We start from the raw sequence: 27,077 nt of genomic DNA, 5'->3' as shown, positions 1-27,077 counted from the left end.
GCAATCTAGACCAATGCTCCCCAACAGAACATTTTGCTACCGTGGGCTGTTCTCTATCAACCAGTATGGTGGTCACTAGCTCCAGGTAGCTAGTAGGCCCTTGAAACGTGGCTAGTGTGACTGAGAAGCTGAAGTTTAATTGTATTTAAAGAATTTAAATAGCTCCATGTGCTTCCCTATTGGAGACTGCAAGTATAGACTAATTCCCTTACCCTATTTCTCCCTCTAGTCTCAAGTGTCGTCTAGACCCAGTTGGTAGGTGGGGACTAATTAGAGGTACCCATGCATTCCAGGTCTTGGGTGGAGGCCACTCCAGGTGGGTGACTGCGCATTAATTTTATGATGAGTGTTGACATGCACCCTCTTTACTTCCAAAGGCCCATTTCTTATGTAGTGAAGTCTTTTATGATAGAAAATTCATGGTCCCTGATCACATCATAAATGCTTAAATTTCAAATAAAACCGTGTTAGCTTTAAATGTCCAACAGTAGCAGCAGTGTTAGAATCAAATTCCTTTTAAAGGCAAAAAAAAAAAAAAATTAAGTTTCTCATTTCCTCCTTCCCTCCAGATGTGCACACACCAGGACATCTGTAGCTTTGTTCAGCTTGCAGCTCCTACCTCTTCTGCTCTGGGCATTTTTAATCCTTATTCATTTTACTGTAACCAATACCCCTGGCTTACTTGTGGACTGTATTTTCACAACATTGCTTATGCATTTACCACTGTGTGTTTGGGGGAGAGTCTTTTGAGGGGAGATTCATCTGAGAGAAGATGGAATGCCAGCATTTCTGCCTGAGAGTTTAAAGACCCTGGGCTCAGGTCCTGGCTTTCTGATCTGGAAACTGAGGGGGTTGGGTTGGTCGAGCTCTGCGGTTCTGCACTGGCTGTCCCCTGTGCTGCTTACCAGGGTGGGTGGAGAGCCATGTGGGAAACGCCCTGCTGTGGGTGAGGTGCATCTCCAGGGGAAGTCTGCAGAAAGGCTTGGTGGGTGTGGGGGGTGAGAGGGCTGCTTAGAGTCCAGTGACCACTAGTAGCCAGAGATGATTGGGGCCATCAACTCTATAACTTAAACAAACCCAGCTCTCAACACTCTCCATTACCCCTTGTTTCCAACCACTTGGAAATTTTCTGTATCATGTTCATGATAGTTGTCGACTGGTCTTCTGTATTAGTGGGTTGGGTGTAAGAGTTTTTCACAGAAGGAAAGTGTCTTGATTAATATAAAATAGAACCAAAAACCAGATACTGTATGAAGAAGAAAACCTCACTAACACAGATAACCATTCATGTTTTGTGTCAAGGTCATTCCAGAAAGACTTCAATACTGTTTTAAAAGGAATCCTATCATATATTTCATTCTGGAACATGCCTTTATGTAAATTCAGTAGAATGGTGTGGGCAGCTGCCTGATGTTAAAGTACAGGTCTATGTCATGTTTTACTTAAGAGTTTCAGGGCGCCAACCTTTTCTCATTTGTAAGGTTGTCTCCTTAGGCCAAAGAATATGCTATTCCTTGAAAATTTCTGACTAGGGAAAAACTCTGACTAGGTGTTGTCAGCTGCCCTCCAGAAAGGTTAAATCAATCCGATCCCACACATAGTGGATCTGTTTGCCCACACCCTTCCTAGTTAGGGTCTTGTCAGTATACCTTTGCTTATCTGATGGATAATAGTGCTCATATTGCATCTCTTTGGTTAGTGGTCAAGTTGAATAGCTGTTCATATGCTGTAGTTCTTATTTAGTGACTTATATTCTGTGTACAATTTTCTGTTGGGGCATTAGTGTTTTCTTAAAACTCTTTGGATATTATTCTGTTATATAATATGAATTACTCACTTTGCTCTGCATATGATGTGTTTTGTGTGATGGTTTTAAAATTCTGTATTAAAAATACATATTTCTACCTAATTCTGGCTTTGGCATTCTTTGAAGTACTCCATTCCAAAACTTACAAATGCGTGGCCACATTTCTTTCCTGGTTTTGTTTTTCTTTCTGGCTTTATTTTGGACATTCATTCCATCTAACATGTATTTTGATATGAGGGAGTAAGAATAGAAGAACACTGGCTCACTTTTTTTTTTTTCCTAAATGGCTGCAAGCTTACCTCCCACTTTTTGAAAAAAATCCTTTTAACCATTTATTTACTACTTTGACATTATGAACAAATTTGCCATATGTGCTTGCATTTGTTTCTGGATCTGGTGCCATTTTGGCACCATTATTGTAGTACTTAAATTGCTGGCTTTAATAATATACTTTAAGATCTAGTAGTAAAAGTCCCTCTAAAAGTGGGAAAGGAGAAAGCACTGGTATTCATATTCACTTAAAAATTAACTGTTATCCCAGTAAATTTAGCTATGTCTATAGAAATTCCTGAAAGGCTTGTATAGAATAGTGATTCTTATGTCTGTAGGCCACCTATATCAGAACTACTTTAGGGATTATTTTTTTTAGTTTTAGTTTCTTGGGTCCCAGCCTAGAGCTCTCCTGAACATGAGTTGTGGGGGAAATTTTTTTCCCAAGCTCTCAGATGATTAAGAATGTCATAGAAACTTAACACTCAGATAAAACATAAGCAGCAGCCAAGTTCCTCCTGTTTAGAAAAAACAAACTTTTTATTAATTACATGTATATGTGTGTACATTTATTCATTTGCAAATATCCTGTAAAATATCTTTTTTGAGTACTTTTGTATTCCAAGTGCTCTAAGAATAAAGGATAACACCTTGCATTTGAGATTTGACCTTAAGATGTATAATCACACTGGTCACACACACATGCACACAGGGATCTCAAGCTCCTATTACACTTTAGGACAGAATAAAATTATGCCCTAGAGTAGCTGGCAGTCAGGTTGCACAAAAATACATGTACACCTTGAGGGCAGTTTGTTCACTGCAAGATAATCCAAATGAAAAGTGAGTATGTGAATTGGTGGGAGAGTAAAAACCAACCATAAATAGGGCAAACAAAGGAGGGTTCCTGGATGGGAGAAAGAAGTGCACTCCTACAGCAACTCCAATTAAAGACTTTTACCTTGATACCCTGGGATTATGTTATCAGTAATTTTTCTACCTGGGCTGGTCTCTAATGGCAGAGTTTGTTTTTTTTCCAGTTTGCACTTCTTTAAAACATTATTTTAATCACTTCTGATCATGTTAGGATAGTGATCCTAGCCGACAAGGCGTGACATTGAATATAGCCTAAACGCTTCATACCTCTGCCTATTTGTCTATTCCTTGCAATTCTTTAGATTCGGGAATACCCCATTGATGTCCAAAGCAACCAACTGCCTTTCTTGCGGAATCCAGATATCTTGGTTGGAGAAAATGACCTGACTGCCCTTAGCTATCTACACGAGCCTGCAGTTCTGCATAATTTAAAGGTCCGTTTCCTGGAGTCGAACCATATCTACACTTACTGTGGTAAGTTGGGGGCGGGGTGGGGGACATCTATTGGCTGCATGTTTGAAAGTGCTGATAATCTTTAGACTTGCCATGTTAAACTTCAGTGGTTAAGAATCCCATTTTCATTCTTATAAGTACCTCTCATTTGAGACCCTTGAAAGGTTTGCAATCAGTGTATGTGGCTTAATTAGGCTGCCCTGTGTCTCTGTGGGCTGATTGGTATTAATTAAGGCTCAACCAGGGAAGAAATGGGCCACAGCTTGCAGCTTGACTGGCTAAGGTGCAGTCCTGGGACCAATAGGACAGCAGTAAATATGTGCCAGTGCCCCAGCTCGGGCATCTGCCCTCACCACCAAGCACACTCCTGTAAATAAATGTATACTTGGCTTGTTTTTTCCTCCTTAAGAAAGGACTGGCTTTCTCTCTGATCCTCTCTCTTGCTCATGCACAAACATGAATATTGAACTCAGGAGCAGAAGCCACTGACAAATGCTTGCAACAAAAAGTCTTAGAATTCTCTCTTGGGATTGTCCTGAAATTTGTTCCCCACATGTCAAATTGTGGTTTCTCTTTTTTAGAGTATTGTTAAGTGGTATGATAAAAACAAAAGCACTATACGCTGTTGATTGAAGGGCAAACCAGTTTATCATCTAGTTGAGTCAGGCCGAGGGCTTTGGGGGTCTGTCCCCGGGTCATGCCTCAGAGCCCTGGTCTTGCTGTAGTCAGAGGGGGTGGCCTCAGGGTCGGGCTCTTTCCTCAGTGACACTCCACTTTGGTTTGGAATTGGCTGGCTGGCCACGAAGGTAAGGTGAGTTTCCTGCAGATTTTAGTACTTGAGGGGTGCTTTCCCAAAGCTCCTTCACCTCACCTTCTAGTGGGAATTTTATTTGGAAGAAACCATCAATTATCTGAGCCCTTCAATAAGTTTGTTTTTTCCAACAAGAATTTTAAAAAATCTCCCTTTTTCGAAGAAAGAGGTAAATGATCAGCTTCACTTTTTAAAGGCACCCCCTCTGGAGGGGTCATGGTGTCTCTCCACATGCCCCGCGGCTCCTCTGTTCCAGCTGTAATTGCTGTAGCTCCGAATCTTAAGTCATCAAGAGCACGCAGCTCTGCTCTGGAAGGACTGAGACCTTTTGGGAAAACGTGTGGCCTCAGAGCACGGTATCAAAAATTGAATTTAATGCTACAAAAAGTAGGGTGTTTTTTTTTTTTTAACAGCTCTAACAACGAGTAGAACATGTGAGGCTGTATTTAAGGCCAGAAACTTGGAGAATTCTCTTATTAAGTGGAGTTTACCAGAGTTCTGGGCCTTATTTTTCAGTCCAGATTGTCTTGTTAGGCAAACCTCCATCTGAAGAGGATAACTGAGTCTTTTTCCTCCCTTGGCCCTGTCCCTTTACTTGGAATAATCTGGTTGAGAACATTTCAGGTTTCCTGTCTCTCTTTCTCTCTCTGTCTGGTTTCCACCCCCAACCCTCCCCACTTTCAATAGACTTTACTTTTTATTTTTATTTTTATTTTTTTTTTTTATTGAAGGGTAGTTGACAACAGCATTGCATTACATTAGTTTCAGGTGTACAACACAGCGACTCAACATTTATATACATGATATTTCTAGGTACCAGGTATCACCATACCAAGTTGTTACAATATTTTGACTATATTCCTTATGCTATACATTACATCCCGGTTACTTATTTATTTTACAATTGGAAGTGTGTTATATATATATATATATATATATAGTGAGGGCATCTCTCATATTTATTGATCAAATAGTTGTTAACCACAACAAATCTCTGTATAGGGGGGTCAATACTCAGTGCACAATCATTAATCCACCCCAAGCCCAATTTTCGTCAGTCTCCAATCTTCTGATGCATAACAAACAAATTCTTACATGGAGTGCAAATTCTTACATAGTGAATAAGTTACATGGTGAACAGTGCAAGGGCAGTCATCACAGAAGCTTTCGGTTTTGTTAATGCATTATGAACTATACACAGTCAGTTCAAATATGAATATTCATTTGATTTTTAAACCTGATTTATATGTGGATACCACATTTCTCTATTATTATTTTTAATAAAATGCTGAAGTGGTAGGTAGATACGAGATAAAGGTAGAAAACAGTTTAGTGTTGTAAGAGAGCAAATGTAGATGATCAGGTGTGTGCTAGACTTTACTTTTTAAAGCAATTTTAGGTTCATAGCAAAATTGAATAGAAGGTAAAGAGATTTACCATATACCCACCTCCCCACTAGCCTCACCCACTGTCAACCTTCTGCTCAGGAGTGGCACATTTGTTAGAACTGATGAACCCACAATAACACATCATTGTCACCCAGTGTCCATAGTTTGCATTAAGGTTGGTCACCCTTGGTGGTGTTTGACATTCCTTGGGTTTGGGTAAATGTCTAATGACAGGTATTGACCATATGGTATAACTAAGTGGTTTCACTGCCCTAAAAAAGTCCCCTTTGCTCTGCCTATTCATCCCTCTCTCCTCCAAACTCCTGGCAACCTCTGCCTTTTACAGTGTCTCTAAAAGTTTGCCTTTTACAGCATCTTGTGATTGGAGTCATAGTATGAGGCCTTTTCAGACTGGCTTCTTCTACTTGGTAGTTTGCATTTAAGGTTCCTCCATATCTTTTCATATCTTGATGAATCATTTTTTTTGTAACACTAGTATTCCATTGTCTGGATATACCACAGTTTATCCACACACCTATTGAAGGACATCTTAATTGCTTCTAAGTTTTGGCAATTGTGAAGAAAGCTGTTATAAACACATAAGTGCAGGTTTTGTGTGGATATATTTTCAACTTTGGATAGATACCAGGGAGTATGAATCATATAGTCAGAGTATGTTTAGTTTTGTAAGAAACTGCCAAAGTGGCTGTGCATTTTGCATTCCCCCTAGCAATAGACTCTACTTTTTAAAGAAATTTTGGGTTCACAGCAAACAGTTAATCTCTTTACTGGATTGCTAGAGATTTACTTTGAGATTACTGGAAGGTAACGAGTTTCTTTTTTTCCACATCCCGTTAGCATTTGGTGTTATCAATGTTCTGAATTTTGGCGATACTAGTTTGTGTGTAATGGCTGCTCATTAATGTTTTAATTTACATTTCCCTAATGATATGTGATGCAAAGCATCTTTTCAGATGCCCATTTGCCATCTGGATATTTCTTCTTTGGTGAGGTGTCTGTTTAGGTCTTTTGCCCACGTTTTAATTGGGAGGTTCATTTCCTTAACGAGTTTTAAGAGTTCTTCATTTTGGATAGTAGTTCTTATCAGATGTTTTTTTGCAACTATTTCTCCCAGTCTGTGGTTTGGCTTATCATCCTCTTGATTGTGAGTCTTTTCAAACACCAAAGGATATACAGTGCAGGAGATCTCCGAATTTGACAATGACCCTTTCCTGCCATTTGTTCCCCAAATGGCTAGAAAAGCTCACATTTTTGTACCTTTGGACCCTCTTGAAATCCAGAACATGCTCTTATGTGAAAGAAAAATGCATGAATTTCTGTCTTATACTGAATATTGGATTTTCTTTTTCTTTTCCCATTCTCAAATATTAATTTGCCTTGCCCTTCCATGAAAGATGCTGACTCCTCATTTAACATGTACATTTATTGAGTCCATCATTGCAGTACATCCTTTTTGAGATATAAGATGAAAAAAAGAGTGAAATGAAAAATTATACATGATATAATGTAATGTGAGGTAATAAACAAGAGCCAACATTCAGTGCTTACTGTGCAAGGTGATGATGTAGTGTTCTTTCTCAATCGTTTTATTTTCAGGATAACCAGGTAAATGCAATTATTTGCATTGACAATCCAGCAAACTGAGGCACTTAGAAGTTAAAATATTTGCCACACAGTTAATAATTGACTGAGTCAAGATTTGACCTTAAAATGTGTAAATCATACTCCTTGTCCACCAGCTGTTTAGTTAAGCCATACACAAATGAAAAATTAATAGTCCCTTTCCTTGATGTTAATTCTGAGATGGCTTTTTAAGCCTAACACCTGTTGGCAGAGTTGAGCATCCTCTTCTCTCTACTCCTGCAACACTTTGCACATATCTATTTGATGAACTCAATTTGTGGAGCATTTGTGTGTGTTTATAGGTGCTTTTTCCATGCTCTAGGGTACTTGGAGGCCTAGCCTGTCATTCTTTTCTCCACCAGGGCCTAGTTTAGTGCCTGGTAAACACACAGAGGAGTCTTGATTTAGTTGAGTGATTGGTGAAGATTCACTGTGGAACACTCTCATTCATTAGTTTTGATGTATATGAACAGGGGCCCTGAAGCTGAGGCCAGGTGCCCATCCTGCTGCAGAATCTGACTGCATTGTCTGTTTGCAGGAATCGTGCTTGTTGCCATTAATCCTTACGAACAGTTGCCAATCTATGGTCAAGATGTTATCTATGCCTACAGCGGCCAAAACATGGGGGATATGGACCCCCACATCTTTGCGGTGGCAGATGAAGCCTACAAGCAGATGGCCAGGTAAGAATCACCTCAGCCCAGAAGTCTCCCTCGGTAGACAGTGGAGGGCAGAAAATGGAGTTTGTGCCCACCTTGGGTGATTTTGCTCAATGGTGGATTGGTGGTTCTGGGATTGAGAAAAAGCCTTGAAAACAAAATGAGCCTAGGTTGTGCTTTTTAACGTATTTCCTCGTGTCATCTTGTGAACCTGCACCTAGGAGAGCAGTGTCTCCTTAGCCTGACTTCATATTTTGAGCAATGAGGTAAATGAATGCCTTGGATTTCATCTCCCTTGACTTCCTTTTGTCCCCTTTCCTCCCCTCCTGGTGTGATGAAACCATTTTTTAGCATCACCATTCATTTTACTGTTCTCATTGAAGGCTCCCTTCTGAAGGAACCAGGACTCCTTGATACCTTCTTGAGATGTCGAGCATTTAGGGCAGAAATAGGAACCTCAAATTAGCTGCCAAGCATTGTGGTTTGGGGTATTTAACCTGGAAGTAGAATTGTGTTCAGGGATTTTAGTAGATCCACTCATTTTTGGTCTTTTTTAGCTTTAAAAGAGAGGTGCAGGTCAGTTTCATCAGAAAATGGGCTAGGTAGTTGTATAAAGGTCTTCCAGGGAAACAGAACCAATGTGGGGGTGGAGAGTGTGTGTGTATGAAGGGTAGGAGAGGGAGTTATTTTAAGGAATTGGCTTACAGTTGTGGAGGCTTGGAAAAATCCAAAATTTGCAGGGCAGGCTCTAGGCTGGAGACCCACAGAAGAGTTGATGCTGTGTTTCAGTCCTGAAGGCATTCTGCTGTCATAAGTCTCTTTTCTTTGGGGAAGGTCAAATTTTTTCCTCTTAGACCTTCAACTGATTGAGCAAGGCCCACCCACAATATGAAGAGTAATTTGCTTTACTCACAGTCTACTAATTTAAATGTTAAGCTCACCTAAAAATACCCTCACCAGCATTATCTTGACTAGTGTTTGACCAAGTATCTGGGTACCATAGCCTAGCCAAGTTGACACGTAAAGTTAATAACTACAGTGATTGTCTTGAACTACTTAGGCATAACATACAGAAATAATTTTACCAAAGCTTTGGTGGAAAAGCATATTCCTGTTAACACTAAAATGCTGAATCCTTTCAGCCAAATCTTTCTTGCCACCTCTAGAAAACACATTATGGAGTCTGTAGCAAATGTAGGAATGTGTTTTATAGGGAGGGAATCTGCTTAGGCTAATTCAGTGAGAAGAGAATTCCATTTAAGATGGTTTGTTACTTCAGTGGATTTTTTTTTTTTTTTTTTTTTTGAATGTTACCAGAAGTTTCACAGGGATTTATTTGAAATTACATTTTGACATTTATGCAAAAATAGGCAAATGTATTAAAATACAAAGTAAAACAAATAATACATTCTTTTGATTGTAGAGAGAGATAGAGTCAGAATCCAGAATTACAATTTAAATGGTTTGTCATAATATCTAAGCCCCTCAACTATTTTTTTTTTTTTTTTTTTTAATAATTATTTTTTATTGAAGGGTAGTTGACACACAGTATTACATTACATGAGTTTCAAGTGTACAACACAGTGGTAGAACATTTATATACATAATTCTAGGTTCCAGCTATCACCCTACCAGGCTGTTACAATATCTTGACTATATTCCTTATGCTATACATTACCTCCCGGTTACTAATTTATTTTACCATTGGAAGTCTGTCCTTCTTTTTTTTTTTTTTTTTTTTTTTTTTTTTTTTTGTGAAGGCATCTCTCATATTTATTGATCAAATGGTTGTTAACAACAATAAAATTCTGTATAGGGGAGTCAATGCTCAATGCACAATCATTAATCCATCCCAAGCCTAATTTTCGTCAGTCTCCAATCTTCTGAGGCATAACAAACAAGTTCTTACATGGAGAACAAATTCTTACATAGTGAATAAGTTACATAGTGAACAGTACAAGGGCAGTCATCACAGAAACTTTCGGTTTTGCTCATGCATTATGAACTATAAACAGTCAGTTCAAATATGAATACTCATTTGATTTTTATACTTAATTTATATGTGGATACCACATTTCTCTCTTTATTATTATTATTTTTAATAAAATGCTGAAGTGGTAGGTAGATACAAGATAAAGGTAGAAAATATAGTTTAGTGTTGTAAGAGAGCAAATGTAGATGATCAGGTGTGTGCCTGTAGACTATGTGTTAATCCAAGCTAGACCAGGGCAATAAAACATCCACGTATGCAGAAGATTTCTCTCAGAACGGGGGGGTGAGGTTCTAAGCCTCACCTCTGTTGATCCCCAATTTCTCACCTGATGGCCCCCCTGCGACTGTGCCTGTCTTAGGTTGTTCCTCCCTTGAGGAATCTTACCCGTCTCTGGCTAACCAGTCATCTTCCGGGGCCATACAGGGAAATGTGAAGTTGGTAAGTGAGAGAGAAGCCTTATTGTTTGAAAAAGTTAGCTTTTTACTTCTTTGCATATTTATGCCCTGTGGCTTCTATGCCCAGCATTTGTCTTGAGGTATCTTTACCACTTGGAAGAATTATGATACTCGGTAAATTTGATATGAGGCACGAATTCTATTTAAGGGTTGTAATTAGGAAGGAAGAAGAAAAGCTATAGAAGTAGCAGGCGGAAGAAAACATGGGAAGATTGATTATTTCTTTGATATATCTTCTTGTAGAGTAACTTCAGCATGTATAGGTTTTAAGCTACTACTTAAATTGCACACACACCTTAACATAATAGGAGTATAGTTACATAACCAAAGCATATCTGTAATTACCAGCCATCTGCAGTGAAACCAAGAAAACCAGTTAGGCACCTTAGGCATTTGTGAAAACTTATCTATGATATGGTGGATATTGTCCAAATGAACTTGAACAGTCTGAGAGAAATCAGACAAATTAAAACAACCCATTCCTGGGGACTGTTCACATGCCATATGTTCTTTTAACAATAAATAGTTTGTAGTTGTAAGACTTTGGAGCGCTACAATTTGCACTTCTCCAAATTCTTGGTTGAGTTCCAACAGTATAGATCCAGTCCAATTTTGTTGTTTTACTGTATGCACAGGCCAGCTTAGATATCTCCTTCCTCATTCCCATGGCAGGTCCAGGAACTGGTGGGATGAGTGCATCTACAGCTGTAGCAGTGCGTGGATCTTTGTTGGGGTTTTTTGATGATCATCTTCTGGCATGAGTCTTCCAGAGGGTGCAGATGTTGGAAGTTCTTTTTCATATCGTATCTTAGTTCATTTTCGGGGTAGCCCAATTAGGCTTTGATCCTCTGTATAAACACAAACAGACCCTTTGCCTACACTTTTATATGCCCTTTATACCCTTGTGTAGAACTCGTTGGAGGTTACCACACAGGAACTGCCCTTTTTTTTTTTTTTTTTTTTTTTTTTGCTATCACTAATCTACACTTACATGACGAATATTATGTTTACTAGGCTCTCCCCTATACCAGGTCTCCCCTATAAACCCCTTTACAGTCACTGTCCATCAGCATAGCAAAATGTTGTAGAATCACTACTTGCCTTCTCTGTGTTGTACAGCCCTCCCTTTTCTCCTACCCCCCCATGCATGTTAATCTTAATACCCCCCTACTTCTCCCCCCCTTATCCCTCCCTACCCACCCATCCTCCCCAGTCCCTTTCCCTTTGGTACCTGTTAGTCCATTCTTGAGTTCTGTGATTCTGCTGCTGTTTTGTTCCTTCAGTTTTTCCTTTGTTCTTATATTCCACAGATAAGTGAAATCATTTGGTATTTCTCTTTCTCCGCTTGGCTTGTTTCACTGAGCATAATACCCTCCAGCTCCATCCATGTTGCTGCAAATGATTGGATTTGCCCTTTTCTTATAGCTGAGTAGTATTCCATTGTGTATATGTACCACATCTTCTTTATCCATTCATCTATTGATGGACATTTAGGTTGCTTCCAATTCTTGGCTATTGTAAATAGTGCTGCAATAAACATAGGGGTGCATCTGTCTTTCTCAAACTTGATTGCTGCATTCTTAGGGTAAATTCCTAGGAGTGCAATTCCTGGGTCAAATGGTAAGTCTGTTTTGAGCATTTTGATGTACCTCCATACTGCTTTCCACAATGGTTGAACTAACTTACATTCCCACCAGCAGTGTAGGAGGGTTCCCCTTTCTCCACAGCCTCGCCAACATTTGTTGTTGTTTGTCTTTTGGATGGCAGCCATCCTTACTGGTGTGAGGTGATACCTCATTGTAGTTTTAATTTGCATTTCTCTGATAATTAGCGATGTGGAGCATCTTTTCATGTGTCTGTTGGCCATCTGTATTTCTTTTTTGGAGAACTGTCTGTTCAGTTCCTCTGCCCATTTTTTAATTGGGTTATTTGTTTTTTGTTTGTTGAGGCGTGAGAGCTCCTTATATATTCTGGACGTCAAGCCTTTATCGGATGTGTCATTTTCAAATATATTCTCCCATACTGTAGGGATCCTTCTTGTTCTATTGATGGTGTCTTTTGCTGTACAGAAGCTTTTCAGCTTAATATAGTCCCACTTACTCATTTTTGCTGTTGTTTTCCTTGCCCGGGGAGATATGTTCAAGAAGAGGTCACTCATGTTTATGTCTAAGAGGTTTTCGCCTATGTTTTCTTCCAGGAGTTTAATGGTTTCATGGCTTACATTCAGGTCTTTGATCCATTTTGAGTTTACTTTTGTATATGGGGTTAGACAATGGTCCAGTTTCATTCTCCTACATGTAGCTGTCCAGTTTTGCCAGCACCACCTGTTGAAGAGACTGTCATTTCGCCATTGTATGTCCATGGCTCCTTTATCAAATATTAATTGACCATACATGTCTGGGTTAATGCCTGGATTCTCCAGTCTGTTCCATTGGTCTGTGGCTCTGCTCTTGTGCCAGTACCAAATTGTCTTGATTACTATGGCTTTATAGTAGAGCTTGAAGTTGGGGAGTGAGATCCCCCCTACTTTATTCTTCTTTCTCAGGATTGCTTTGGCTATTCGGGGTCTTTGGTGTTTCCATATGAATTTTTGAATTATTTGTTCCAGTTCATTGAAGAATGTTGCTGGTAGTTTCATAGGGATTGCATCAAATCTGTATATTGCTTTGGGCAGGATGGCCATTTTAACGATATTAATTCTTCCTAGCCACGAGCATGGGATGAGTTTCCATCTGTTAGTGTCCCCTTTAATTTCTCTTAAGAGTGACTTGTAGTTTTCAGAGTATAAGTCTTTCACTTCTTTGGTTAGGTTTATTCCTAGGTATTTTATTTTTTTTGATGCAATTGTGAATGGAGTTGTTTTCCTGATTTCTCTCTCTGTTGGTTCATTGTTAGTATATAGGAAAGCCACAGATTTCTGTGTGTTGATTTTGTATCCTGCAACTTTGCTGTATTCCGATATCAGTTCTAGTAGTTTTGGGGTGGAGTCTTTAGGGTTTTTTATGTACAGTATCATGTCATCTGCAAATAGTGACAGTTTAACTTCTTCTTTACCAATCTGGATTCCTTGTATTTCTTTATTTTGTCTGATTGCCGTGGCTAGGACCTCCAGTACTATGTTAAATAACAGTGGAGAGAGTGGGCATCCCTGTCTAGTTCCCGATCTCAGAGGAAATGCTTTCAGCTTCTCGCTGTTCAATATAATGTTGGCTGTGGGTTTATCATAGATGGCCTTTATTATGTTGAGGTACTTGCCCTCTATTCCCATTTTGATGAGAGTTTTTAACATGAATGGATGTTGAACTTTGTCAAATGCTTTTTCAGCATCTATGGAGATGATCATGTGGTTTTTGTCTTTCTTTTTGTTGATGTGGTGGATGATGTTGATGGACTTTCGAATGTTGTACCATCCTTGCATCCCTGGAATGAATCCCACTTGGTCATGGTGTATGATCCTTTTGATGTATTTTTGAATTCGGTTTGCTAATATTTTGTTGAGTATTTTTGCATCTACGTTCATCAGGGATATTGGTCTGTAGTTTTCTTTTTTGGTGGGGTCTTTGCCTGGTTTTGGTATTAGGGTGATGTTAGCTTCATAGAATGAGTTTGGGAGTATCCCCTCCTCCTCTATTTTTTGGAAAACTTTAAGGAGAATGGGTATTATGTCTTCCCTGTATGTCTGATAAAATTCCGAGGTAAATCCATCTGGCCCGGGGGTTTTGTTCTTTGGTAGTTTTTTGATTACCTCTTCAATTTCGTTGCTGGTAATCGGTCTGTTTAGATTTTCTGTTTCTTCCTGGGTCAATCTTGGAAGGTTATATTTTTCTAGGAAGTTGTCCTTTTCTCCTAGGTTTCCCAGCTTGTTAGCATATAGGTTTTCATAGTATTCTCCAATAATTCTTTGCATTTCCGTGGGGTCCGTCGTGATTTTTCCTTTCTCGTTTCTGATACTGTTGATTTGTGTTGACTCTCTTTTCTTCTTAATAAGTCTGGCTAGAGGCTTATCTATTTTGTTTATTTTCTCGAAGAACCAGTTCTTGGTTTCATTGATTTTTGCTATTGTTTTATTCTTCTCAATATTATTTATTTCTTCTCTGATCTTTATTATGTCCCTCCTTCTGCTGACCTTAGGCCTCATCTGTTCTTCTTTTTCCAATTTCGATAATTGTGACATTAGACCATTCATTTGGGATTGCTCTTCCTTTTTTAAATATGCTTGGATTGCTATATACTTTCCTCTTAAGACTGCTTTTGCTGTGTCCCACAGAAGTTGGGGCTTAGTGTTGTTGTTGTCATTTGTTTCCATATATTGCTGGATCTCCATTTTGATTTGGTCATTGATCCATTGATTATTTAGGAGCATGTTGTTAAGCCTCCATGTGTTCGTGAGCCTCTTTGCTTTCTTTGTACAGTTTATTTCTAGTTTTATGCCTTTGTGGTCTGAAAAGTTGGTTGGTAGGATTTCAATCTTTTGGAATTTTCTGAGGCTCTTTTTGTGGCCTAGTATGTGGTCTATTCTGGAGAATGTTCCATGTGCACTTGAGAAGAATGTATATCCTGCTGCTTTTGGATGTAGAGTTCTATAGATGTCTATTAGGTCCATCTGCTCTACTGTGTTGTTCAGTGCTTCCGTGTCCTTACTTATTTTCTGCCCAGTGGATCTATCCTTTGGGGTGAGTGGTGTGTTGAAGTCTCCTAGAATGAATGCATTGCAGTCTATATCCCCCTTTAGTTCTGTTAGTATTTGTTTCACATATGCTGGTGCTCCTGTGTTGGGTGCATATATATTTAGAATGGTTATATCCTCTTGTTTGACTGAGCCCTTTATCATTATGTAGTGTCCTTCTTTATCTCTTGTTACTTTCTTTGTTTTGAAGTCTATTTTGTCTGATATTAGTACTGCAACCCCTGCTTTCTTCTCACTGTTGTTTGCTTGAAATATGTTTTTCCATCCCTTGACTTTTAGTCTGTACATGTCTTTGGGTTTGAGGTGAGTTTCTTGTAAGCAGCATATAGATGGGTCTTGCTTTTTTATCCATTCTGTTACTCTGTGTCTTTTGATTGGTGCATTCAACCCATTAACATTTAGGGTGACTATTGAAAGATATGTACTTATTGCCATTGCAGGCTTTAAATTCGTGGTTACCAAAGGTTCAAGGTTAGCCTCTTTAGTATCTCACTGCCTAACTTAGCTCGCTTATTGAGCTGTTATATACACTGTCTGGAGATTCTTTTCTTCTCTCCCTTCTTGTTCCTCCTCCTCGATTCTTCATATGTTGGGTGTTTTGTGCTGTGCTCTTTCTAGGAGTGCTCCCATCTAGAGCAGTCCCTGTAAGATGTTCTGTAGAGGTGGTTTGTGGAAAGCAAATTCCCTCAGCTTTTGTTTGTCTGGGAATTGTTTAATCCCACCGTCATATTTGAATGATAGTCGTGCTGGATACAGTATCCTTGGTTCAAGGCCCTTCTGTTTCATTGTATTAAATATATCATGCCATTCTCTTCTGGCCTGTAGGGTTTCTGTTGAGAAATCTGACGTTAGCCTGATGGGTTTCCCTTTATAGGTGACCTTTTTCTCTCTAGCTGCCTTTAACACTCTTTCCTTGTCCTTGATCTTTGCCATTTTAATTATTATGTGTCTTGGTGTTGCCCTTCTTGGATCCTTTCTGTTGGGGGTTCTGTGTATTTCCGTGGTCTGTTTGATTACTTCCTCCCCCAGTGTGGGGAAGTTTTCAGCAATTATTTCTTCTAAGATACTTTCCATCTCTTTGCCTCTCTCTTCTTCTTCTGGGACCCCTATAATACGGATATTGCTCCTTTTAGATTGGTCACACAGTTCTCTTAATATTGTTTCATTCCTGGAGATCCTTTTGTCTCTCTCTATGTCAGCTTCCATGTGTTCCTGTTCTCTGATTTCAATTCCATCAATGGCCTCTTGCATTCTATCCATTCTGCTTATAAACCCTTCCAGAGTTTGTTTCATTTCTGCGATCTCCTTTCTGGCATCTGTGATCTCTTTCCGGACTTCATCCCATTTTTCTTGCGTATTTCTCTGCATCTCTGTCAGCATGTTTATGATTCTTATTTTGAATTCTTTGTCAGGAAGACTGGTTAGGTCTGTCTCCTTCTCTGGTGTTGTCTCTGTGATCTTTGTCTGCCTGTAGCTTTGCCTTTTCATGGTGATAGGAATAGTCTGCAGAACTGGGACGAGTGACGGCTGGAAGGACTTCCTTTCTTGTTGGTTTGTGGCCCTCCTCTCCTGGGAGAACAGCGACCTCTAGTGGCTTGTGCTGCGCAGCTGCGCGCAGACAGGGTTTCTGCTTCCTGCCCGGCTGCTATGGAGTTAATCTCCGCTGTTGCTGTGGGCGTGGCCTGGCTCGGGCAGCTACTCCAAAATGGTGGAGTCGCGTTGGAGCAGGAGCTGCTGGGAGGCTATTTATCTCCGTAAGGGGCCTCCCCGCTCCCTTCAGCCCAGGGGTTAGGGTGCCCAGAGATCCCGGATTCCCTACCTCTGGATTAAGTGGCCCGCCCTGCCCCTTTAAGACTTCCAAAAAGCACCCGCCAAAAGAAAACAACGACCACAAAAAAAAACAAGAAAAAAAATTTTTTTAATTAAAAAAAAAAAAAAATTTTTAATTAAAAAAAAAAAGGTGGTCGTTCGTTTTTCTTTATTCTCCGGTGCCAGCCTCACGCCTCTGCTCACCGGTCTTTCTGCCCTGTTTCCCTAATATTGGGGTCCCTGTCCCTTTAAGACTTCCAAACAGCGCTCGCCAAAACAAAGCAGCAAAAAAGCAAAAAAAAAAAAATGGTCGCGCGCTTTTCTTATGTCCTCTGTCGCCCAGCCTCCAGTGCCTGCTCACTGTTCTTGCTGCCCTGTTTTCCCAGTATCGAGGGCCCTGCACTCTGGCCCGGATGGCTGGGGCTGGGTGTTCGGCAGCCCTGGGCTCCGTCTCCCTCCCGCTCTGCCTGCTCTTCTCCCGCCGGGAGCTGGGGGGAGGGGCGCTCGGCTCCCGCGGGGCCGGGGCTTGTATCTTACCCCCTTCGCGAGGCGCTGGGTTCTCTCAGGTGTGGATGTGGTCTGGATATTGTCCTGTGTCCTCTGGTCTTTATTCTAGGAAGGGTTGTCTTTGTTATATTTTCATAGATATATGTTGTTTTGGGAGGAGATTTCCGCTGCTCTACTCACGCCGCCATCTTCCGCCCCACCTACTTCAGTGGATTTTAGAGCATAATTTTCAGCCCAATGAAAGTTTCCATGAAGGAAGGCTGTTTTATAGACTTTCCCACTGATTTATAATATTGCTGGCTGTGAAGATCAGTATTTAAAAAGTCTGCTTCCTTAAAGATAGACAATGGCTGTATTCAAAACAAGCAGTGACTGGAGAACTGAGTGGTTTAATAAAAGGAATGATCTATAATCTAGTTCTCCAAAATGTGGTAAGAAACTGTAGAACTACAGTGGTTGTAATCTGTGATCTCACTTACACTGTTAGAAAGACCACACACTTTGTTGATTTGCTTTGGAGCTTCAGATTGGAAATCACTTAGCTTGGTAACTTACTGATCCAAACCTGCTAATTGTAGCTTGCAAGGACAGGTCACGTGGCAGGAAGAATGAGTGTTGGTGCGTTACAGCACACAGCCCTGCCCATGTACTACTGTTGGTGGTCAAGCGTATGGCACAGTAGAGAGATGTGGGTCTGGAAAGGCTTGCATGCCTTTGGAGAATCACTTAAGCCAAGTCCTGATTTGCTTCATATGGAGACAACTATTCCTCTTTTGGAGGCTGGCTTTTCTATGGTTCTAAAACAAGGTGAGTATGTTTTGGTTCTGAAGAGACTCCCCTGTGCCAAAAATTCTGACATGTCCTTCCATAGGTATCACTGACATGTGATTATTTTGTTTTGTTTTTTTCATCACATTCTCCTCTCTTAGCTAATTGCACCTAAATGTATTGGAAATTGCTATTGTTTATTAGACTTCTTGAGAATCTTTACCCACATCATAAATGCTCTTGACCAGATGCCTCCTTTCTTCCCTTCCATTCCTGAAGCTGGGCTCATGGCAATTCTACAGTTGATTCTACAATTTCACTTGTTTGGAGCCTTGTTCATACCCATTAGATGGAAGCGGATGTGCGTGTCCAGGGTGGTGGTGATTCAGTCTTCCCTAGAATAAAGCATTTAACAGTTAAGGGGTTTGGATGTTGAAGTTGGACCAGGAGTTGCTTCCTGAAGGGTTTTTTTTTTTTTAAGAGTTTAAGGTTTATACTCATTTTACCCACTGAGTCCAAATATTTTTGTAGGTGTAGCCAAAATTTTGCTGAAATTCTGATGCAGTTTTTGCTCATGAATGTTCATTAGAAGCATGAGACCAGCACGTGCTGCAGGAGAGCTATTTTTGAACGTTCATTCATTTGTCAGCAGCCCAGGGTTTGTTATTGATCTGAGAGGCACATTAGAAGCTCCAGCAGGAGCCCCATTGGTCAGAGGCAAGGAAAGTTTTGATGTATTGCTAGAGCAGGCTGCCTCTGTCCATTTAGAATTCTCAAATAAATTCCTTTAACCGTACTTGCCACCTGTGAGGTGTGCTCTTCCTGACTCATCAGTAGCTGAGATAATTGTGATTCAAGTAGCCATAGCCTGGCACAGTGTGAGTCTGAGCCTGCAACAGCTGGGTGAAATAAAGGGTCTAAGAAACTTAAGTTAATGACTTCAGTATTTGGAGATTATGACTCAGTTGGCCTTGAGCTCAGTATTCTGTCTCTTGATTCACTGGGAACTGGTTTTTTTTTCCTTGATGTAGCTCACACAGGGATTTTTCCATCTCTTGGTGCTGTGAGTGGGTGAGAGGATGCTGTCAAAGCTCAAAGGGATACAGGCCTCCATCCCCAGAGTGCCCACAGTGGTTCGCTGCCCACATCCCTGTTGAGTTCACCAAGGCCAGATTTGAGAGTACCTGGAGAGTTCCAGTGAAGAAAAAGGTTAAAGTAGTGTAAAACATCAAATTCAAGCATTCTGTCCCCTGCAAAAGAATCTACAGTTCCCTGTGAGAAAGGGAACTGACCTCCCTGCTTGCTTCCTTTCCTCCTCCCTCCCAGTCTGGGATCCAAAATGCCCTGTTTCATTTTTACCTGACCCCAGCCTCAGCTCCTGTGTTAAACTGTATCATGGAACATTTCTGAAGTGTCTGTGATCTGGTAGGTTACTTACTGACTGGACACTAAGAAATGTAAGACTTCTTAAGTTCACAATCTGGCTGGAGAGAGAAGACACCTTAGGCCAAATACTCTATAACCATGTAAAGAGATCATTTTAATTGAGTTTGGAGTCATGTTTGTCACAAATGGTTGAGAATACTGTAGGATTTACAGTGGATCTTGATGAAGGGTAGGACACATGTAGTGAGAAGCATCTCGGTGAGTGAAAGAGTGAGCATAACTTCTGAAGTGGGACATCAAAAGGTGTGGTCAGGAAACTACAGTGACATACTGCTTCTTACCCCCAAGGCTGTCTGTAATTGAAAGGACGTAAGTGTTGGCAAGGATGTGGAGAAACTACACTGCTTATACACTGCTAGTGGGAATGAAAGATGATGCAGCTGCTTTATAAAGTAGTCTGGCAGTTCTTCATGGACATGGTCACCACATGACCCAGGATTTCACTTTTACGTATATACTCAAGACAAAATGGAAACATACCTTCACACACAAACTTACCCACAAATGTTCATAGCATTATCCACAATAGCCAAAAAGTGGAAACAACTTAAATATCTGTCATCTGATGAGAAACAAAGTGTAGTATATCCATACAATGGAATATTACTTGTCCATGAAAAGGAATAAAATACTGATACATGCTACCTGATGGAGGAACCTTGAAAGAAGCCAGACCTAAGAGCACATATTCTGTGATTCCATTTATATGAAATGTCCAGAATAGGCAGATCTCTAGTGAGAAATAGATTAGTATTTCCCTGGGACGGGAGGTTTGAGGGGAAATGGAAGTGATTGCTGATGGGTATGGTATGTTTTTGGGGTGGGGAGAGTGATGAAAATGTTCTAAAATTGACTGATGAGTGCACAGCTTGCAAATGTACTAAAAGGCACTGCATTGTGTACTTAAAATGGGAGAACTGTGTGGTCTGTGGATTACATGTCAAAGCTATTATGAGCAAAAGGCATGGTCACACTACTGCTCCCAGGAATGTTGAACCTATGTGATGAGAGAGTCTGTAGAGCAGCTGTGGACTGTACGGTGAGACAGGGTGGGGCCAGACTGGCAGCCTGGGAAGGCTGAGGTGAACTTTGGGAGAAGAGTGTGTTCTATTGACAGAGAACAAAGCTGGTCAAATGAGTTCCGGAAGCCCTGGATTAATCAAATGAAACATCTTCCTTTAAGCCTGGGCTTCTCAGAGCAGTTTTGTTCCATGCAGTCTTAGTGTCCAAGCTGGGGATGTGTTATGCTGGGCTTGCAAATTGTATTTAGACATACAACTGCTTTTAAGGATTTCTCAAGGGACTGATGTTCTGTGCCCCACTCTTTGGGAAATGCTGACCTAGAGCAAGGAGACATTATAGAGCTTGTTGGGCAGGGAGATAATACAATACAAGGATGTTCAGAGAAAAATTTTTCTCTGGTGGGCCTGATTTCATTATCTTTTCCTTCCCCTATTCTTATACTATTTCCAAGGATAAGAACACCTTGTGAAAAGCTTAGATTCTTGTGGAAATAACTTACCTGTTGTTAACAATGTCTATATAATAAACAAGAGGTAATTATGAAGTTTGAGACTGTGGCATGGTATGATCTATTTCTTGAATCACTAGCACTTTACCCTAGGGAATGTGGTGTTCAAGGAAGAATAGAATCAGCACATTAATATGTTTAGTTCTCACAGCTGCCAAGTGAGATGAGCTCTCCCCACCATGCGGCTGAGGACAGAGACTTAAGGATGTTAAACAATTCTCCAAGGTCATGAAGATAGTAAATGGATGCAGTGGAAGACCCAGTCTGTTTGCTCCAAAGCCCCTGCATTAGCCGAGAAATGTTACTACCCCACCTCGATGGTGCCTACTGGCTGGTCCAGGTAGTCTTTCCAGAACAGCAGGCTCTGATCCTCAGGGCCCTGTGAGGGCCAGAAGATAGACCTTTCACCTTAATGGTTCAAAAGTGTTTAATTCCACAGTGAGACTAGAGTTTGGGTGCATTTTCTAGCTTTGTTGGTGGGAGTGGGCCATCGTACTGGGCTGGCCAGGTCTGGTACCTTTTCTGAGCTGTTGTGTTTCAAAAGACAGTGGGGCTACAGTACAGCAAATCCACTGCCCAGGTAGCCAAGGTAATTGAGTCACCGCATTGCAAAGCTGTGACTACCAGCAAAGGATGAAACTGCTGTCGTGGGCGGGGTCCTAGGGAGCGGGGAGCTGAGCTAGGCGCACCTGTGGCACAGGGTGAAGGTGGAGCATTCCTGGAGATGGGCAGGGGCTCTTTAAGAGAGAGCCCGTGTGCACTGGGGGAGGGAGTCTAATTTATAAGCCCTGGGTGGGTCTCCAGAGAAGGGTGCCTTGCTGGCTTTGGCTCCCACAAGTGTGAAAAGTTCAAGAATTTGAAGGCCTTCCAGGGGGAACAGTGTGCAAAAGAGTGTCCGCGGTGAAGAAGGTACTCCTCAAACCGGAAGCACTTGTTTGGTGAGCAGGAAGGGGAGAGCATAAGGACATAGGGGTAAAAGCAGAAGCGAGAGGCCGGCCCCTGTTGCTACGCGAGAGGAGCTGCAAGGCTGGCTCCTCAGGGCAGTGCGCCAGCCTCCTGCCCGGGGACGTGTCTGCAGAAGGGAGAGGAAGTGAGCAAGTGCTGCCTTTGCCATTTCTGGAAGTCAAAACAAAAATGGACTTGACAACTTTGTCTTCACAGCCGCGGGGGTAAAATAGTCTTGGATACACGGGAGTGGGCTCTGGACTTTCAGGATCCCTTGGGCTGCAAACTCAGTGGAGTTTGGATCTTTGGGAAAATAATTTTTAAGAAGAATTATATATAGGTGACCTAAATCCACACATTGCGATCAAGTTTTAAGTGGGATGATGTCAGTTTCTTCCTTTTGGATGTAAGGTGTTTTCTTCTGGGTGGTTGTGTGATTAGGGGAAAATTGGGGTGAAAGTACTTTGCTGGGTACTCGTGTTTTCCATGAGAAGAAGCCGTTGTAGTGATGACAGCAGAGCTGGGTGTTTTCTGTAAGCTGATTACAGTCCAGGAGTGTACAGAGGTGTGGTTTTGGTAGCATCGTCTTGCCCGCTTACTGTGTATCCGTGACAAACCCTTTGGCTTCTGTGGCTCTCAGTGTCCCTCCCCTTTAAGAGGACATTGTCCCTATCTCAGGGAGGTTATGAGGAATCTTGGAAAACCTTCAAGCACTGTAAAAAAAAAAAAAAAAATGGGGATATGGGTGTGACATCTGACAGTTTCACTGCCTATTGAATTGAGTAAAAGACGGAATCACCAGAAAGGTTGGTAATTAGGGAGCAATGTTGAATTTTTACGGTAAATTCTGCAACCATGATTTCAGTCAACCCCTGAGTTTTGAATAATGTTTTGTTTTCCTTCCTATTCATTGTGATTTTAAGTCAGGTTTAGTTGGGACTTGGTTGCTTTAAGATGAGGTAAAGGAGATGATCAAGAAGATGTCTGAACAGGAAGGGCTTTTAATTTCTTCCTTGGCATTCTCTTGTTTCTAGAACATTCCCTGAATAGCTCCTTGAGTTCAGTTCTTCCGGAGATGCCCTCCCCCGTGGGCTGTCCACCTTTCCTCTTCCTTGCTCATGGTAGCTGCCTTGTCTGTGCCCTCCTGCCGCCCTCCGCACACCTTCCTCCCCAAGTGATGCTGCAGCTTGAAGCTCTGTAGCATCATTTCAGTCCTTTATGATCTCTTAGATTGTGTAGTTCTTTATATTTCTACCTATTCTAGTATATCATTTATAAAGAGTGTAGAGAAAAGTAACTTTATTATGCAGTGAATGTGGCTAATAATATGCTAAAATAAATGGATGGTAAGTGTATATATATTTATACTTTTTTCTTGAGTTTAGGGAAAAATAGGGCTGAACCATGTCCTTTGTCTAACTTCCATGACATACAAAGATCATTAACATTATTAATAGGTGCTTGTCTGCAATGTACCCAGCACGCTTTGTCAGGTTAAGCCCCATATCCAAAATCTCATAGAGCTAAAAGATACTTCAGTGTATTGACCCATTATCTACATGGGCTGGCATAGCATGGTAGAAAGAGAACGTGCAGTCACCTGGCAGAAATTGGTTGTGCTGTAAAAATGCTGCAGACCGTGTCCTGGCAAAGGTCCTTTGGGTACTGCCTGAGCATCCCCATGACAGGTAACTGTCTTTCACTGGTTTTCTATACTTAACAGTTTTCATAGTCAGGAGTTCTCCATTACATGGTGCTCGACTGGGTGTCCACATGCTACCCGCCATGGGCCTCAGCTCTGTATGGGTCAATGGGCGTTTTCTTCCACATGGCCAACTCCGCCGTCATGTGCCCTTCTATCTCCCACTCTGTGCTGAACATCCACTCCTGCACATGGTGTGCAGACCCTCTACTGCTGTGGTCACCCCTGGACACCATCAGGTCTTCCTCTCTGATACCAGGGGTCTCTGGATGTGATCTGAATTTGTTAGATGAGCCTGCAATCACATTGACTATTGGCGGTCAGTCCATATTGTTGACATTGAATAAGTTTGTAAGCTGTTAAATTTCTGTCCACCCTGCCCGCATATTCAAAAGAACTATATTACACCTTTAATGAGATTTAATTGACTGGCAATAAACTGCATGTATTTGAAGTGCAGTTACTCATGTTAAATTGCACATACAATTTTGACATAGACACCTGTGAAGCTAATACCATGATCCAGATAGTGAACGTTTCCTTAATTTCCATTTACTTCTGCACCTTTGAAATCCACCCCTCTGCCCCTGTGTAACTGCTGATCTACTTTGTCACTATTAATTCAAACCTCTTTTAAGATAGGTTGCCCTCATTCTGTACTTGTACAATTGCTTTTTTAATGTATTGAGCAGTATTCTGCAGTTATCACATTAAATTTCATCTGTTGTACCTGTGTTCCACTTTTCTAGCAAATATATCTTTAGGAATTTTGATTTTTGCATCTGATATATTGGGTCTCTTCAGCTTGCATGCGTGTGCAAATTTAACAAATCTGTTGCCTCTATTTCTATCCATTAATTAAATGTTAATCTGTGTGGATTCCTATAATATACTGGGAGCAGTTCTTTAGGTACTAATAATCTAAAGAATTAGGTACTTACAAGTGTTTTTAAATATTGTTAAAGCCAGTACATACTGGGATGGCCCCATGTGATTTCAGGGTGCTCCCATCTGAGGAGGTGGGCTAGCACAGACCCCAGGCTGCGTCCAAGCCTCACTGCTTGCTTCCATGTTTTCTCCTGGCCAGTTCTCCCACTTGGGGCACCTCCGTTTCTTCAACTGAAACAATAGGATGCACGCATGTGCTTTCCTCTCAGGCCATTGTAAGAAAACACATTCGGGTGTGTGACAGCACAGGGTCCTGCGCTGGGCAGTGCCCCGGGGACACAGGTTCTCATGGTTACTGCACACTGTTCCAGTTGCACAGCCTTTCCCTGATGTCAAAGTCAGACTTGTCCCCGATTTGGGTTTCTTTTGTAATTCATAGCAATGGTGACATGCGAATAAGATTTAGTTCTTCAAAGTGTCCAAGATAATTTTCAGTGAAAAAACGCTAATAAAATGTGAAGGCTAGCAGGGTAAAATGGCATTTCTATTTACACTGTAGTAATGCCTTTCATGCCCTATTAACTCCTTTTTTGTTAACCGCATAGTTCTTCATTTACATTCTGGAAGACAGCATGGCTGCAAACCGTTTGCCAATGTGCCTGAGTGGAGTAGGGAAGGAAGATGGCATGAAGCGAGGTAGCTCGGTGTCCACGGTCACGACAGCCTGGGTTCTCAGAGCAAAGCTGTGTGGGCTTGGACGTTTCCCGAGCTCCCTTCCCTGTGCACTGGTGTATGCGTCTATACACGCACAGTGTCTAACTTCTAAGATTGTTAGAACTAAATGAGCTGATCCACGAAAAGTGCTTAGAATGATTTCTGGCACAGAGTAAGTGTTCACAAAGTGTCCGAGGGCAGTGATAATGCTGTGGTAAACATGTGATACCACAGTATCCGAAAGGAAAAGAAATGCCAGAAGGAAGACCAAAAGCTGAGCAGGATCCCTTTATAGGTTATGCTCAGAGAAAAAATTAGTCCCCTCAGGGCTGAGTAGTAGGAGGGTGGCCGTTCCATGTGATCAGCAAAGTTCTTTTGAGCTTCTCTATAGGGCTGTGTTTGGAATTAGTATTATAGAAGTTTATAGGTGGTTTCTGTCTGGTGAAAGGCAGTATAGCATCACCTGCACTGTGTTTAAACTTATTGTCATGTACAGAAATCCAGCCCCGCTCAGCTTTGGACTTGGAGCGAGGTTGCACTGTTGTTCCTGGCTGAGCAGCGCCTGGGAGAGTGTTAGGGTGTGGGCACCGCTGCCCTTCTGTTGATGCCTTCTGTAAGCCTAAGCAAAGGGAAAGTAACACATTGCACTGTGGCAATCGAACGATTAGTTGACTTTTACCTACAGTTGCTTGAAAAACAGCTGGCCAGATGCCACTGAGTGTGTGGTGGAGGCCAGAAAGCAGCTTGTGCCAGTCACCTTTGGTGCCCGCAGTGGTGAATCAGTTGGTCAGAGCGGTAGTTTTTGTGCTCCAGGGGTACGTCGGTCTTGGAAGATGACTCACTGGGCTGTGGGAAGAAAATGTTAACATTCCCGTAAGATTTAAGCTACCATTTTTGCATATTTTATAATGATCGTAGTATACTAACTAGTAAAGCAGCATAGAAAGTAATTTATAAATACATATTTTGGGGGTGCATGTTCAGTTTTCCTTAGTGACAAGAGCAAGTGTTAAAAAGGGATGACTAGTGTCCAGGGCAGTGTCCAAAGCCACAGTGGCAATGGTATTTGTGGTCTAGTTCCTGATCCACAGAGGAAAAGCTGTCCCCCAGCCACCTGTGGCTGTTCTTGCTGGTATGCTAGAGGGAAGAAGGTGAGAGAAGGCTGCTAGCTCTGTCTCCATCATAGGAGACGTGATGATGAGTGAGTGACCTTTGTTTATCAGTGTCATCTTTCTCTACTGGGTTAAAGAGCGTTGCCTTTTCTAGTAGCTCTTTGATTACATCAGGACATAGGTGTGCAACAATGGGCAGTGTTTTGGCTTTATAAAAAAGAAAGCCTTGGGGAGGTCATTTATCATGGAGCTAGGTAGAATTGAATCCCAGCATCTGACTGGATTTTGCCCATGGATGTAGTTTCCCTCAATGGCCCACATTGGAGTAGCGTAGGGAACCAGTGCCCATCCCCTTCCCTACCCACCTTAATGAATCAGAATCTCAAGGGAGTAACCAAGTCATCTGCATTTTTTTAAAGCTCTGCAAGTGGCTCAGAAAGGAGCAAGTCTGGACCAGTGTTTGGGAAACTTTTGGAATAGATGAGTGTTTGATTTCTGGGATTCAGAACTGATACTAACAACATGAATCCATGTCACAAGAGTTGGAGTCTAAAGATTAGACTATTGCTTAGTTCCTTTCCCCATTTCAGCATGAATTAGGGATCTGAGAGT

The 27,077-nt window shown here is 41.4% G+C and overlaps 1 protein-coding gene across 2 annotated transcripts in view; it reads left to right on the top strand.

The window, feature by feature from the left end:
* The window catches only part of MYO5B (myosin VB), a 350,447-nt gene that overhangs the window by 136,080 nt on the left and 187,290 nt on the right, over positions 1-27,077 (top strand). For both annotated transcript variants that reach the window (XM_057504168.1, XM_036918614.2), the window contains exons 3-4: positions 3,256-3,427; positions 7,788-7,932. In XM_057504168.1, coding sequence (XP_057360151.1) covers positions 3,256-3,427; positions 7,788-7,932 — 317 coding nt within the window. The remainder of the gene's footprint in view (positions 1-3,255; positions 3,428-7,787; positions 7,933-27,077) is intronic.

This window comes from Manis pentadactyla, chromosome 6, assembly GCF_030020395.1.
Source record: "Manis pentadactyla isolate mManPen7 chromosome 6, mManPen7.hap1, whole genome shotgun sequence".
Lineage (NCBI taxonomy): Eukaryota > Metazoa > Chordata > Mammalia > Pholidota > Manidae > Manis > Manis pentadactyla.
Note: the sequence above shows the minus strand (reverse complement) of the source record. Positions and strands in the feature narration are given on the sequence as shown.